Genomic DNA, 14,793 nt, shown 5'->3' on the forward strand with positions numbered 1-14,793 from the left:
AAGCAGTTGCCTTAAACAGCTTAAAACATAGCATTTTACAGTAAAACATTTAACCTCCTGTGATAGAAGGAAACATGAACACATAAGTGTAATTTGGTCCAAGGCAATTACCAAAATATTATTAAAAATGGAAGTATGTTGTCATAAACAGCATGAAGTTACTGACTCCGACTGTTGCTTTCATGGCACATTTATGATCTGTGCCTAAAAAGAACTGAAATAAAGGTGAAACACTCACAATAAAAAATGAAATCTTCTCACAAAATATGATGACTCACGTCTTTCTTTTTCCTTTCCACCTTCCAGATCGGAGTCGATCTGAGTTAGATTTGAGTGAGTCATTTACAGAAGACTTAGAGGATACAGTAAGCATAAGAAGCAAGTCTGTCCCTGGGACTTTAGACAAGGTAAGTTGGATGAAACTATAATGATGAGGAGGAAATAAGGGCATAATCTTGCTGCAAGTGGTTACACTTTTAGGTGATGATGAGTTGAGAGTAAAGAGAGGATATACAATCATCTCTTCTTGTTAGTCTTCACAGTCAACGCATAAACACAGAAAGAATAACTTAGAAAACGTAATGGTTAATCATGTTAATGAGTGAAGGTTATGTCTAAGAAAACACATGTTGGGGATTTCGGTTTCCGGCTAAAGGCTTATCACTTAATCTAAACCTGGGAAATAAGGGATCCTAGCATTTTCCTAAGCCAAATATTATTAGGCATATCTGATTACATATTTATATGAACATTGCTATATCTCAAGTTACCACTAATAAATTCACTTCTAAACTGAGACAAAATTATGCGAAAATTAATGCTTCAGTGAACTCATTTCTAGAATGAGAAGGTTAAATTAGATTATTGTAAAGGTTATTTCCCAGTCTAATATTCTGATATTCAGATTTCTGTAATTGCTATAATAAAATTTGGACTCCTTGGAAGAAATAGAACACAAATGTAAAATGGTATTGATAGTTTTTCCAAAGCAAAATAGGAAACTTAGAGTTATAAAATGAAATAACATTTTCTATAGTACAAAAAACTGGGAAAATACTTTAAAATCTACCTCCAAAAGAGAGGTAGGCAGTGAGATCAAATTATTTCAAAGCTTACTCATGTTCAACCTTTAAAGAATTACTAATTCCAACATTATTAAACTATTAAACTATTCCTGATCTTAGAAAACAATTAAAATCTTTACATTCATTGTATGCAGCCAGTATAATCTTGACACTGAGACTTGAGTTTTAAAATAGTTTAAAAAATAAAACTACAAGTCAAACTAGTTTATGAATATATATGCAAAACTTTAAATATAATATCAGTTAAAATCTAGCAGTGAATAAAAATAGCAATAAGTAAGTTTTATGCTAAGTATGGGTGGAAGAATCAATCTATATAAGAATATTTGTCAGCATAATTTACATCAATATACTAAAGAAGAAAATGACATGATTCTGTATGTAGAAGATATTAAAGGATCTACAAAAATATGACTAGAACTGATAAGTTCAGCAAGGTTGCAGGAGATAAGATCAATACACAAAAATCAACTGTATTTATATATACTAACAATAATCAATTGGAAAATGAAATTAAGAATATAAGTCCATTCATAATAGCATGAAAAATAATTTTCAAAAGTAAGGAATAAATTCATTTTTAAAAGTTAAGACATGTGCATTGAAATTAACAAAAATATTTCTGAATTAAAGGAGACCTAAATTAATAGAAATATATTCTGTGTTAATGGATTAGAAGATTCAATATTTTTAAGATGGAAATTCTCTCCAAATAAATGTATAGACAATGCAAACCCATCAAAATACAAGCAGGATAATTTCGTAGAAATAGAAAATATGATTCTACCATTTATATGAAAATATATGGGACCCAGAATAACAAAATCAATTTTAAAGAGCAAAGTTGGAAGATTTATACTACTAGATTTAAAAACTTACCCTACAGTTATAGTTATCAGTACAACACAGTATTGACATAAGCATTGGCAATCAATGCAATAGAATTGAGATTTCAGGAAAATAAAAAAACTTTATGGCCAATTGATTTTTGGTACTTGAGTGGGGGAAAAAATAACCTTTTCAACAAATCATACTGGGACAACTGGATATCCAAATACCACAAAACATAAAAGAACTTTGACTCTTAACATATACCATAGAGAAACCAAGTAACGCAAAATGGATTATAAACCTAAATGTAAGAAGTGAAACCATAAAATTCTAAAAGAAAACCTGGGAGAAAATCTCCATGACTTTGAGTTAGGCAAATAATTCTTAGATATGGCACCAAAAGCATGACGCATGTGTTCAAGAAAAAAAACACCGATAAATTGAATTTCATCAAAATGAAAAATGTTTACACTTCAAAAGACAACATTACAGACATGAAAAGTCAAGCCACAGACTGGAAAAATATTTTCAAATTATATATTTGTTAAAGGACTTGTATCTAGAACATATTTCTTAAAACCCTTACATTCAATATCAAAAAGACAAATAATCATATTAGATAATGGGGAAAAGATTTGGATAGACATTTAATCAAAGAAGATTTTCAAATGCCTAATAGCCACCTTAAAATATGTTCAGCATCATTAATTATCAGAGAAACAAAAATTAAAATCACAATGAGACACCACTTCACATCCCCTTGAATGAATGTGATTAAAAAGACATAATAATAAGTGTCAATGAGGATGCAGAGAAATTGGAACCCCCCTACATTGCTAGTGGTAATGCAAAATGCTACCTACAGCCATTCCGTAAAAGAGTTTCACAATTTCTTTAAAAATTAAACATAAATTTACTACATGACATAGCAATTCTGATCCTAGGTATCTACCCAAGAGAAATGAAAACGTATGTCCACATAAAGACTTACACACGAGTGGTTATAGCAGCATTATTCGTAATAAACAAAAAGTGAAAATAATACTCTGGTGAATAGATGGAATACAATAATATATTATTCAGAAGTAAAAAGAAATGAAGTACTGACACGTACTGCAACATGGATGAACCTTGAAAATATTATGCTAAGTGAAAGAAACCAGGTGAAACTATATATCATATAATTATATTTATATGAAATGTCAATGAAAGGAAAATTGATAGGGAGATTAAAGCAGTGTAATGGTTGCCAGGGACTGAAGAAGTAGGGACTGACTGCAAACAGGCATGGGGTAACTTATTGGATTGATGATATACTAAAACTGGATTATGTTGATGTTTGCTCAACTCTAAATTTGCTAAAAATCACTGAATTGCATACATACAATAGGTAAATTTTATGGTATGCAAGTCATACCTCAATAAAGTTGTGGGAGAAAAAATAAGCAGCAAGGAAAATAGCTGGAAAAGTGATCATTGTTAAAACTGGGTAATCAGTTATAAGGGTTCATTATGCTATTCTTTCTATTTTGTGAATGTTTGAATTTTTTAATATCCACTTTTAAAAAGAAAGTAAAGAAATACGAAGACTGGTACTTTATGTGATGATCACTGGGTAATTGTACACCGAGAAAGAGCAAAACATAAAAATATAGAAAAGGGACAATTTGAAAAAATAATAGGGATACATTTTTTCAGAATTAAAGAGCTTATTAGTTTTGCCAGCTTTTTGCTGAAGTTTTTAGGGTGTTCTATATATAAAATCATGTCATCTGCAAACAGACAATTTTATTTCTTCCTTTCCAATTTAGATGCCTTTTATTTCTTTTCCCTGTTTGATTGCTCTGGCTAGGACATCCAGCACTATATGGAGTAGAGTTGGTAAGAGTGGGCATACTGTATTTTTTCTGATCTTAGAGGAAATGTTTTTAGCTTTTCAATGTTGGGTATAATGCTAGCTAAGAGCTTGCCCTGTATGATTTTATGTTGAGGTAAATTTTTTCTTTATCTAATTTGTTGAGTTTTTAGTACGAAGAGATGTTGATTTTGTCAAGTGCCTTTTCTGCATCTATTGAGATGATCATATGGGTTTTATCCTTTATTCTGTTAATGCAGTTTATCACAACTATTGATTTGTTTATGTTAAACCATCATTGCATTCCAAGGATAAATCCCACTTAGTCAGGTTGAATGAGCTTTTTCATGTGCTGCTGAATTCAGTTTGCTAACATTTTGATGAGGATTTTTGCATCTATGGTTAATCAGGGATATTGGCCTGCAATTGTCCCTTTTTTTTTTTTTTTTTTTTTTTTTTTTTTTTTTTTTTTGTAGTATCCTTGTCTGACTTTGCTATCAGGGTAGTGCTGGTTTCATAAAATTAGTTTGGAAGTGTTCCCTCGTCTTCAATTTTTGGAAGAATTTGACAGGAATTGGCATTAATTCTTCCTCAAATGTTCAGAAGAATTCATCCATGAAGCCAGCCCTTTCTTACAAGATGCTATTCTACAAGATATTCCAACTCATCTTGTGGGATCATCAGTGAGAAAAAGGCAACTACAGTAAGTTCTCATTTAACGTCATCAACAGATTCTTGGAAACTGCCACTTTCAGCAAAATGATGTATAACAAAACCTTTTTATCCCTCATCAGTGTTTTAATAAAATGACATTATTTGAGGACCTGCTGCACATCCTTTCACTTAAAGTTGCAGTTTTCAAGAACCTATGGATGCCGTTAAGTGACAACTTACCATAAACCAATATAAAAATAAGCAATTTTTGAACAAGTATTTCACAAAACAGGAAATCCAGTTGGCCAACTATCACAAAATAGTATTCAACTTAGTAAAAGAGAAATGGAAATTAAAATCATGAAGACCGTAAACATCTACTGGATTGGCAAAAATGAAAAAAAATCTAACAATACCGTCTGTTTGCAGGCAAGGATGTGGAGCAACAGGAACTCTCATACACTACTGATTAGACTGGAAATTGGTATAACTACTTCTGAAAATTTGACATTATCTTTAAAATGATGTAGATAAGCATGTGGAGATATGCTCACCCCATGACTTGACAATTCCTCTCACTGGTATATATTCAAGTGTGTGAATATATATACTGTGTTGTGTGTATATGCGCCAGGATACATATTCACAGAATATACATATAAGTGTTGGTCACAATAGAAAAAAATCTGAAAATAACCCAAATATTCAGCAACAAGAGAATGGATAAAGTTTTGGATATCATACAATGGAATATTAAATGATAATAAAGATGAATGGGCTGCAAAAATATGCCACAATTTTGATGAATTTTAAGGCAATATTAAGCAAAAAAAGCAAAATGCAAAGGAATGTGTAGCATTTAATTGCATTTACATGAAGTTCAAAAACAGGCAAAACAAAACCTTTTTGTTTCAGAGTGCATGCTTATGCAGTTAAACTATAAATAAAAGCAAGGATGTGGTTAACCGTAAGAGTTAAAATACTAATTATTCCCTGGGGGAGAAGGGGCTTGTGATATGGACAGGATACACAGGGAGCTTCTGCTTGATCAGTTGATGTTGTTATTATACTCTACATCTACATTTTATGTACTTTTTAATATGCTGCATCTTATAATAAACACTTTTTTAAAGCAAGCCCAGAAGTGTACATCATAATCCTGATTTGTAAAACAATAGTTTAAAAAATTCCCATGAATGTATACTTAGATTTGTGTGTGTATGTTTTTATATGATTTTTCACATAAACAAGGAGAAAGATATGGAATATAATATGTGCAGCAGGATGCCAAATATTAATTTCACCTGGTGTGAAAGGAGGGGAAGGAGGAGAGGAGAAGCAAAAAAGAAAAGTGCCCATAATAAAAAGCAGTATGCATGATATAATCTATCTATGTGTATATGTGTATGTGCGTATATATATATGTGATCATATAATCAAAAATATTGGAATTGATCATTAATATGTTAATGAGAGACTTAAGTTTTTAATTTCCATTTATTTATATTGCTTAAAATGTTTTTACTAGGAAAATATATTGCTTAAATAAATAGGCAAAAAAAAAAGCCACTTTATCATGAAGGAGAAAAAGAAACGGGAAAGGAAAAGTAGAATCTGGGATTTGAGATGAGAATCCAGTATCTAGTTCACCTAGTGGAGAGATTTTTGGGATATACTTTACCACCTTGGCAGTGTGTGTGTGTGTGTGTGTGTGTGTGTGTGTGTGTGCGCGCACGCGCACGTGCACACAATTTTTTTTTTTTTTAATTTTAAAGTAACGTAAGTACATTGCCCAACATGAATCACCTTAGAGGTAGGAATTGAACCCAGGTCTGTATGATTCCAAATTTCATGTTCTTTCCATAAAGTAAGCACCATTAGAAAGGAGACCCCACTCTCCACCCACTATCCCTGCCCGCTTCTCCGATGGTATAATTCAGATTGACTGGAGAGAAAAAGAGGAAAACCTAGGAACGGAGTGATTTCTAGATATTTTTATCTGATTCTCAAAGATTTATGAAAGAAAGTGGTTTTTCAAGTGAAAAGACATTCTAGAAAAACAAATAGACCAACCCACTGATTTTTCCCCTTCTTTTTTAGGACTCCTTGGAAGAGACTGAAGAAAGCATTGATGCCTTAGTGTCCTCGCAGTTATCTACAAACACCCACAGTCTGGCAAGTGGCCTATCAACTGTAAGCAGTTCACTAGGACATGCGGAAAGTTTCTTTTCTCTCTTTTTGATTTTCTGTGCATTTCCAAAGGAGATATAAATGTTCTTAGAACAATATGTGATAACGAGTTAAAAGTCATTATAAGATCCTGCTTGCCCTTTGCCCACAGAGTACCTTTCAGTCTAATTTGGTCTGAGTTTTTTCTCAGGCTCCTGATTTCTTCCTTCTTCCACAGTCCTCACCCAAGTTTTAAAAATCTCCTCACTCCCTAGTTCAGGCTCAGTCAGCTCAAGCCTGTAAATTATTTTTCAATTATCTGCTGACACATTTCCCTGACACCATTCTCTAAACTCCCCAACTGTCCTCCAGACTACTGCCAGTCATTTTCCTAAAACACGTGCCCAATCAGGTCTGTCCGCTACTCAAAACCCGTCAATAGCTTCCCACTGCCCACAAAATAAAGTCCTTTCTTATGTTAGTGTTCAAGGCCTTTTCTGAGAGGAAGGCCCTGTGTCCTTGTATCTAACTGTGTGTCTGTAAGTCTTTTTCTTGGCTTCTCTGATTTCTGTTGCTCTGATGCTTTTTTTCTTTTGATCTTTGGATGACTTCTCTAAAGAATTCTCAAGCAGGTTCTGACAGGAAGTGGACCTACCTAAATGTGCCTGATGCTGACTCAGACACTGTGAGTTTTCAACCTTTCCTTTTTGTTCTTTCCAACCATACTTCACAAATTTCATGGCCTGGGAACTATGATTAAGCAATTTGTCCCATATTTATCTTTTTGGGACTTATATACAATTAACCAGAGGTTATCTTTTAAAAGATTGATGAAGTTATCAGAACCCAAGTATTCCAATTCATTAAACATTGGAATCCGAACACCACTCAAAAGACACATGGTCTAAAATGATGTATTGTCAACAAAACCTTTGAAATAAGCATCTATTTTAAATCACAGCCTTAGCTTGGTTAAGAGCATATGGTTTAGTTAGTAGTAAAATTGCCATAGCTGTCTTAATTTCTCACAAGCCTCCGTATTTGCGGGTTCCTAAATTTCCTTCTATCCATAGGGGCCCTCTGCTTACAGAGGATTTTCTTTGAAAATGTGGCTACAGAGATGTGGTATAGACACAAATCAGTGATACAGGGAGGTAATCAGGTATGGTGGGGCAGTCCTCAGACTAGAAACCTGGAGATCTTGCTTTATTTCTTGGCCCTACCAACAATTTTTGTGAGCCAGAATTTTCTCATTTGTAACATGAGGAGGTTGGGGCTTATTCTTGAAACCTTTGCTACTCAAATCTCCATGGACCAGCACATTGCATCACTTGGAACAGATACCCCAAAACTTTCTCAGTTCAAAAAACCCCTAGTAATTCTTTCCTGGCACTCCTACACTAAAAGTAGCACCTGACTAGTCCATTTATTAAGTAGTTAGACCCAAACAATTTAATAAGCACTGTATCCTAACAACTAACTAGCCATTTGAAAAAAATGCTACAAGTAAATGGAAAGAAAAATAGTATTTTTATTTCATCCTTAAATAGCACCTATTACTTACCACTAATAGGATATGTGTGCCTATTGAGCACTACACAGTTACCAAATCTTGGAATCTGATTGGACATCACTACTTTCATTTCCCATTTCATATTCATTTTTGTGCAATACTTGCTTTTTGTTGCAGCAACTGCCAAAAACTCAGCTTCAAACAACTAGGAGTTCATTGAAAAGAATAAAGCATGGCTTAATGTTGACACTGTGAATTACTAGTTAGTAGCCTACATGGTGTCTGATAGGTGTTGTTGTGTTTCCCTTGAGAATTTAAAATCTTTCTGTGATTCCCCTGTGAGTTTGCTGTGGTGCTCCGTGGTACCTCGATACACAGTTTGGGAACTGCAGGCCTAGGAGTTTGTTAGAACAGTCAAATCTCAGACCTCACCCCAGACTGAAGAGAGAAGCATTTTCAGTTTAAAAAGGTCTCTGGGTGATTTCTATGCAATTAAAGTTTGAAAAGCACTGCTCAAAGCCACCTGCTAAACATGAAAATTCCGTTGCTTTGTTTTAGGAATAAGAAAGACAGATTAGGTCACTCACTGACTTTCTTTAAGCTCTAATTTCCAAATAATTATGGAATTATTGGTCTGCTCTTGCCCGTGAAGAAGCTTAGAAGACATGTGACCACATCACCCACATCCTGTTCTTTGGTCAGTCTCTACTCCCAGAAATTGGTGGAATATAATGGCTTTTACCAAAAGCAAAGTACAAAAAAGAGGACAGTCTAAGGTCCCTGTGTACTTACTGTAGTCTTGACTTCCCAGCGGTTCACAGAAAAGTGGTTTTGAAACTATTGGGTCCGCCGTGAAATACCTCCAGGTGGTCTTTTGTGACAGTTACTAAGATACACGGTTTTCACTTCTAGTGCCAAAGCGTAATTTTATTACATTTACAGTAGTCACCTTTATCCACAGATGATACATTCCACCCACCCCAGTGGATGCCTGAAACCTCGCATGGTACCAAACCCTAGCCAAGAAGCACCAAGGTCACATCTTCACTTAAAGAAAGCACTTTTGGCTTCTCTTTGACGTATATAAATTACTACCATCATTACTCTTAACACTTTGGAGTCATTATTCAGTAAAATAAGAATGAGTTGAACACAAGCTCTGTGATAGCAGGACAGTCAATCTGATAACTGAGACAGCTAAGTGACTAATGGGCAAGTATCATCTACAGTGTGGCTCCAACTGGACAAAGAGCGGCTTCACATCCAGGGTGGTGGGATGCAGCAGTATGATGTGAGAGTTCATCATGCTACCTGTGAACCCTGAAAATCTGAGGCAGGTCTCAGTTAATTTAGAAAGTTTATTTTGCCAAGGTTGAGGACCAGCACCCCTGACACAGTCTCAGGAGGTCCTGACAACATGTGCCCATGGTGCTCAGAGCACAGTTTGGTTTTATACATTTTAGGGAAACATAAGACATCAATCAACATATGTAAGATGAACACTGGTTGGGTCCGGAAAGGCGTGACAACTCCAAGTGGGGAGGGGGCTTCCAGGTCATACGTAGATAAGAGACAAATAGTTGCATTATTTTGCGTTTCTTACTAGCCTTTCCAAAGGAGGCACTTAGATATGCATTTATCTCAGTGAGCAGAGGGGTGACTTTGAATAGTATGGGAAGCAGGTTTGCTCTAAGCAGTTCCCAGCTTGACTTTTTCCTTTAGCTTTGTGATTTTGGGTGCCCAAGATATTTTCCTTTCACATATTCAAAAGAGCATACAATTTAAAACTTATGAATTGTTTGTTTCTGGAGTTTTCCATTTAATATTTTTGAACCGCAGTTGATCATGGGTAGCTGAAACTACAGAAAGTGAAACTGTGGGTAAGGGGGACTACTGTACATTAAAAGCTGTCTCATGTCATTAGAGTCTTGTCGAAAGCCTCATTCATTCTGGTAGATTTGGACTTTTTAAAAAAACTTTTTTCCTGATTGGTTGGTGTGTGATTTTATTGTGTAGTGGTATATTTTGTGGGCTGCTACTTTATACAGATTTACAAAGCCATGGTCTCATAGTACTCGTGTAGCCACACAGCTAGCTACTCAGTTGAGGGAAATCGTGGAAGCTGGGGGTATGTGATGTTCTTCTGGCATGTCCTTGTTAAAGCTGCAGTTATGGCTCCCCAGAGACTGATGGGATGCTCCCTGTAGGTGTCAAAGAAAGCAATATATGGCTCCTGGTAGCACAGAATATGAGATAAGCTATTCTTTGTCCCGGTCAATGTATTCTACACCTTGTAGTAGATTGAACTTGAGTCTACCAGTGAAAATGGAGAAAGCTGCAGGGATGGAAGAGAAGTGAGATTTGAAATGCCTCAATTACCCTGTATTCATTAGTAGAAGTGAGTAAGCAAAGGGTATTCTCTAACCCAAGAAGGAAATGCTTCCCCTCTAAGCAAGTTTTCTACCTTTTTTTCCTGATGGTACTAGCTCTGTTGTCTTTTCTCCAGCTGGGATTTTATACAATACCAGCCAAACAAGTGACTCTTGTTTTCTTTCCTCACCCTAGACTTCCGTGCTCATTAGAAAGAACAGGAACTATAATTGAATGAAGTCAGTTGATTCTGTGAAGAGATCATTAGAATGACACTAGATGCCTTTTTCCATCTTGTTTATTTCAGACCAGTCTTAACAGCATGATGAGTGTTTACAGTGAAACCGGAGACTATGGCAACGTGAAAGTCAGTGGTGAAATCCTTCTCCATATCAGCTACTGCTACAAAACTGGTGGGCTCTACATTTTGGTCAAGAATTGCAGAAATCTGGCCATAGGAGATGAAAAGAAACAGAGGACAGATGCGTAAGCACATAGCATGTTCCTCAGACTATTTCAATCACTGCCTTTTTTGTCTGTATGTGTGTTTCCTTTTCAAAAGAGTCTTAGCATTCTTCTTGATTCAGTCTTCTCAGAGAGTTGATTGTCACGTTCCTCCTATACCACACTTCTGGATATTCTCTGAAGCACATGTATGCTGGTTGTGTCCTTGATTAACTGATTTTTAAAACATAATTCCAGATTGACATATTTGAAATTTACAGAGGCAGCTCTTTGAAGTAGAATGCTGACATGTTGGCACACCCAGGATATACAAAAGCATCTTGTCAATTTTTGTTCTGGGAAATCCTCCAGAGAAAATTACCAAGCTGTTACCCAATTAAACAACTCAAAAAGGCAATTATGAGGCTCTCAGGATTCTAGAGATCAGCCTGGGAGGGCAGGTATGGACCATGGCACATTGGAGAGAAGCTAGATATAAAGGTGTGTCAGGGGTCCTCAAGACCACTGCCAGGTTCAATGATTCACTAGGAGGACTCAGGACTCTGCACACAGTTATAATCAGCAAAGAGGCACATGGGGCAAAGTCCAGGGGAGATCAGGCTCAAGCTTTGCAAGGGTCCTTTCCCAGTGGAGTCACATAGGATGCATTTAATTCCTCCGGCGATGAGTTCTGACAACAGTTGTGAAATGTTGTCTACCAAGGAAGCTTGTTAGAAATTCAACTGGTCACATACCAATTTCCAGTCTCCCAGAAGGAAAGAACCTGTTCAGCATAAGCCATTTTCTTTGTACAAACAATTTAGGAACAACGAGCCACTTTTATCCGTTCTGGGAATGGTGGGAATCCTCCTGAAATCCAAGTTGCCAGGTGCCACCCAAGGGCCATATTTGCAAGCAGGCATTTAGAAGAATGATAGTCTCAGGCCCACTATGTTAACCCTTTTCTGCACAGTAGATGACCTAGGTCCAATAAATAACTCAGTGAACCTGGTTCCAAATACCCTGAGATAGACAAATGAGTGGATTCTGACTACAAATTGTCCACCTGCCTCCTCAACTAAATTTCAGAAGGCTACAGGACCCATGTAATTATTTTGACTAGCTTGGAAAGGGGTGTTCTAAAACTCAACAGGTATTCTGTAGAACTCTGGTAGCATCTTATACATTTCAACCTCGTACACATCTTGTACATTTCTGAGTTTGCTGTGGTACCCTGCTTCAAGAGGCTCTTGAGATAGCTCAAGCTAAAGTGTTGGGTAGAATTGCTATCACTACTTCAGGTTGTCGTTGTTTATTTTGTCTTTTTCACTATTTTCTTTCACTCACCCATTACCATTGACCCCACTTTCTGACATCAGAGGGCAAGACTAGGAATAGAGAAGCATCTAATCCCAGAAAAGTTTGTGAGACTGTTAACATTAATAATGTATTATATTTGTTGAGTAGTACAATACGGTAGCTCCTTGGATGTGTCAACTAATTTAATCCACAGAAGGCCATCAGTTAGACACTGTTATTTTCCCAGTTTTACAGATGAAGAAACTGAGGCACAGAGTGGTTATTTAGTAAATTCTTGAGGTCACCAAAACCTCTGAGGCATGGAGTGATTCAAAACCAGGTGGCTTGACTCCAGAACCCACACTCTTTTATCATTATACTTTACCACTTCTCTCTTATGGAAGGCCCAGGGTTCTCATTTTAAGGTATCCTCTCATATAGACAAAATTCTCTTTGGTATTTCCTCTCATGCACACTGGCCCTTTGCCCCTTTTATTCACAATGAAGTCTTTGAACATTTCTTGCAAATAGATGTTTCACAATAATTACATTTATATTTTCTTACCTATAGTTATGTCAAGTCATACCTTCTTCCTGACAAGTCCCGGAACAACAAGCGTAAGACCAAAATCAGAACAGGCACCAATCCAGAATTCAATGAAACACTAAAGGTAAATAAATATGGTCTCATAGTAACTCATGTGATACTGTTCACAACTTCAGTGGTTTAGAAGTAACTACACAGAATATTTTTTTTGCATGTCAAGGCTTGTATATGTTTTAGAAAATTAGAATTTGAATAAATTAACATAATACCCTTGACTTTTCTAACATCTTTTGAGGAAACGAAAACACTCTTATTCTGTTTATGTCTCTGCTGCTACTGAATTTTAACCTTGAATAGAGATGATCCAGCCAAATTGCATCTGTGCTGATGCATCTTGCCAAAAAAATCGGTTTTACCCTTGGGCAAACAGTGCTTTTTCTGACTTCCTTAAAAGAAGTTTGTCACAGTTTTGACACTACTTAACAGTCATTTTGCACACATTCATTGTTCTGCTAATATAGCATAGATCTATACTCTTTGTTGTTAGGATTTCAGAATTTGACTAAATATAAGTATGTGGTTAACGAATAGTGGAAATGAAGAGCCAGATTTGAGAAATCTCAACAAAAGTGGCCTAGATAAAATATAGCCCAATCCAGCTCAATGATCCAGAAAATAGGAATCTCTTTCCAATGAGCTTTCACATAATTAACCCCTTCCCTTGCTATGGACCAATCTGGCCTGGTAAGAAACATCCAGGGAGAATGGAATGAAGAAATTATTGCCAATTCTATGGAAATTTATGGGCTTTTGCCCAAGAATGATGGAGGCAGAGTCCATTTTAGGAGGAAATTGGTAAAGACAGAAAGCCATGAGCCTGCATGTGTCAGTGGGAGCATGTGTGGAAGCAGGAGCTAATATTAAGACAAAACAAACTGACAAATGAATAAATACAGGCAGAGGGTATATTCAATGGCTGTAACAGGATTGAAAAGATGAGCCCAAATACAGGGAGAGGGTAAATTTAGGAAGCAGGGAGCCAAGGTTAATTATGACAATAACAGCAAGAACGAGAATAGACACTAATCCAAGATCAGGAGTCAGTCAGTCTGAAGTGTGTCCCAGATGGTGGTTGCATAGAACAAGCAGAAGGTTGGAGGGTGTGTGAGCATGTGGCCCTGGATAGTGCTGTTACCAAAAAAAAAAATGCTAGCCCAGCAACATCTTCTTTCTGTTTAATATACATGTACACCTTTTCACCTCTACACTTAGGCTGGACTTTATAAAATTTGGTGTTTGCGAGTTTCTCATTGTCAATTCTTTTCTGGATTTGGGGATTCTCATTATGAATAAGATAAGAAAGAAGTTGGAGAATTTATATATTAAACCTTGAGTTTACAAAGTAGGTGTGAAAAAATAATTAAGGAAAATGAAAAACCAATAAAACTGGAAAGAGGATAAGCTTCATCACCTAACACTTTGTATACAGTATCTGGAGTTTACCTCTACCTCAAATACTACCTCAAATATCTTTCAATGCTAAGTCTGGCACAAAATGAGTTTATGGCATAGAACTTCAATTGTAGCAGAAACAAAGAAAAACAAAGAGTTTTCTTTGGGTTTGTTTTGTTCATGTTACTGATGTATATGATCTGAAAGATGTCGGAAGTAAATTTCAACCTGTCCTGGAATTGGATAGAGCCCTCCTTGTGGAATGTAATGTTGCAAATCTCATTTGCAGTACACCATCAGCCATACCCAGCTGGAAACAAGAACTCTGCAGCTGTCAGTCTGGCACTATGATCGATTTGGACGTAATAGCTTCCTCGGGGAAGTAGAGATTCCTTTTGACTCATGGAACTTTGAAAATCCAACTGATGAGTGGTTTGTGCTTCAACCCAAGGTAGGAAATGCTCTTAGATCAGTCAGTTATGCAATGATACAAGTTATGAGCGAAATTGATGTCATAGGCCTAAAGAACTCGAAGACTTTCAAATTTCAAGTGATAATCTGCAAAAAATTTGTA

General features: G+C 36.1%; 1 protein-coding gene across 15 annotated transcripts in view; it reads left to right on the top strand.

Moving 5' to 3' along the window:
* Positions 1 to 14,793, top strand: part of SYTL5 (synaptotagmin like 5) — a 241,372-nt gene that overhangs the window by 208,642 nt on the left and 17,937 nt on the right. For 9 of the 15 annotated variants that reach the window (XM_074029457.1, XM_005593281.4, XM_045384489.2 and 6 more), the window contains 6 exons: positions 307 to 407; positions 6,526 to 6,618; positions 7,214 to 7,279; positions 10,785 to 10,963; positions 12,792 to 12,891; positions 14,509 to 14,670. In XM_074029457.1, coding sequence (XP_073885558.1) covers positions 307 to 407; positions 6,526 to 6,618; positions 7,214 to 7,279; positions 10,785 to 10,963; positions 12,792 to 12,891; positions 14,509 to 14,670 — 701 coding nt within the window. The remainder of the gene's footprint in view (positions 1 to 306; positions 408 to 6,525; positions 6,619 to 7,213; positions 7,280 to 10,784; positions 10,964 to 12,791; positions 12,892 to 14,508; positions 14,671 to 14,793) is intronic. The other 6 variants (XM_045384488.2, XM_074029455.1, XM_074029454.1 and 3 more) reach the window with 1 other exon arrangement.

The sequence above is a fragment of the Macaca fascicularis genome, chromosome X (genome assembly GCF_037993035.2).
Source record: "Macaca fascicularis isolate 582-1 chromosome X, T2T-MFA8v1.1".
Classification (NCBI taxonomy): domain Eukaryota; kingdom Metazoa; phylum Chordata; class Mammalia; order Primates; family Cercopithecidae; genus Macaca; species Macaca fascicularis.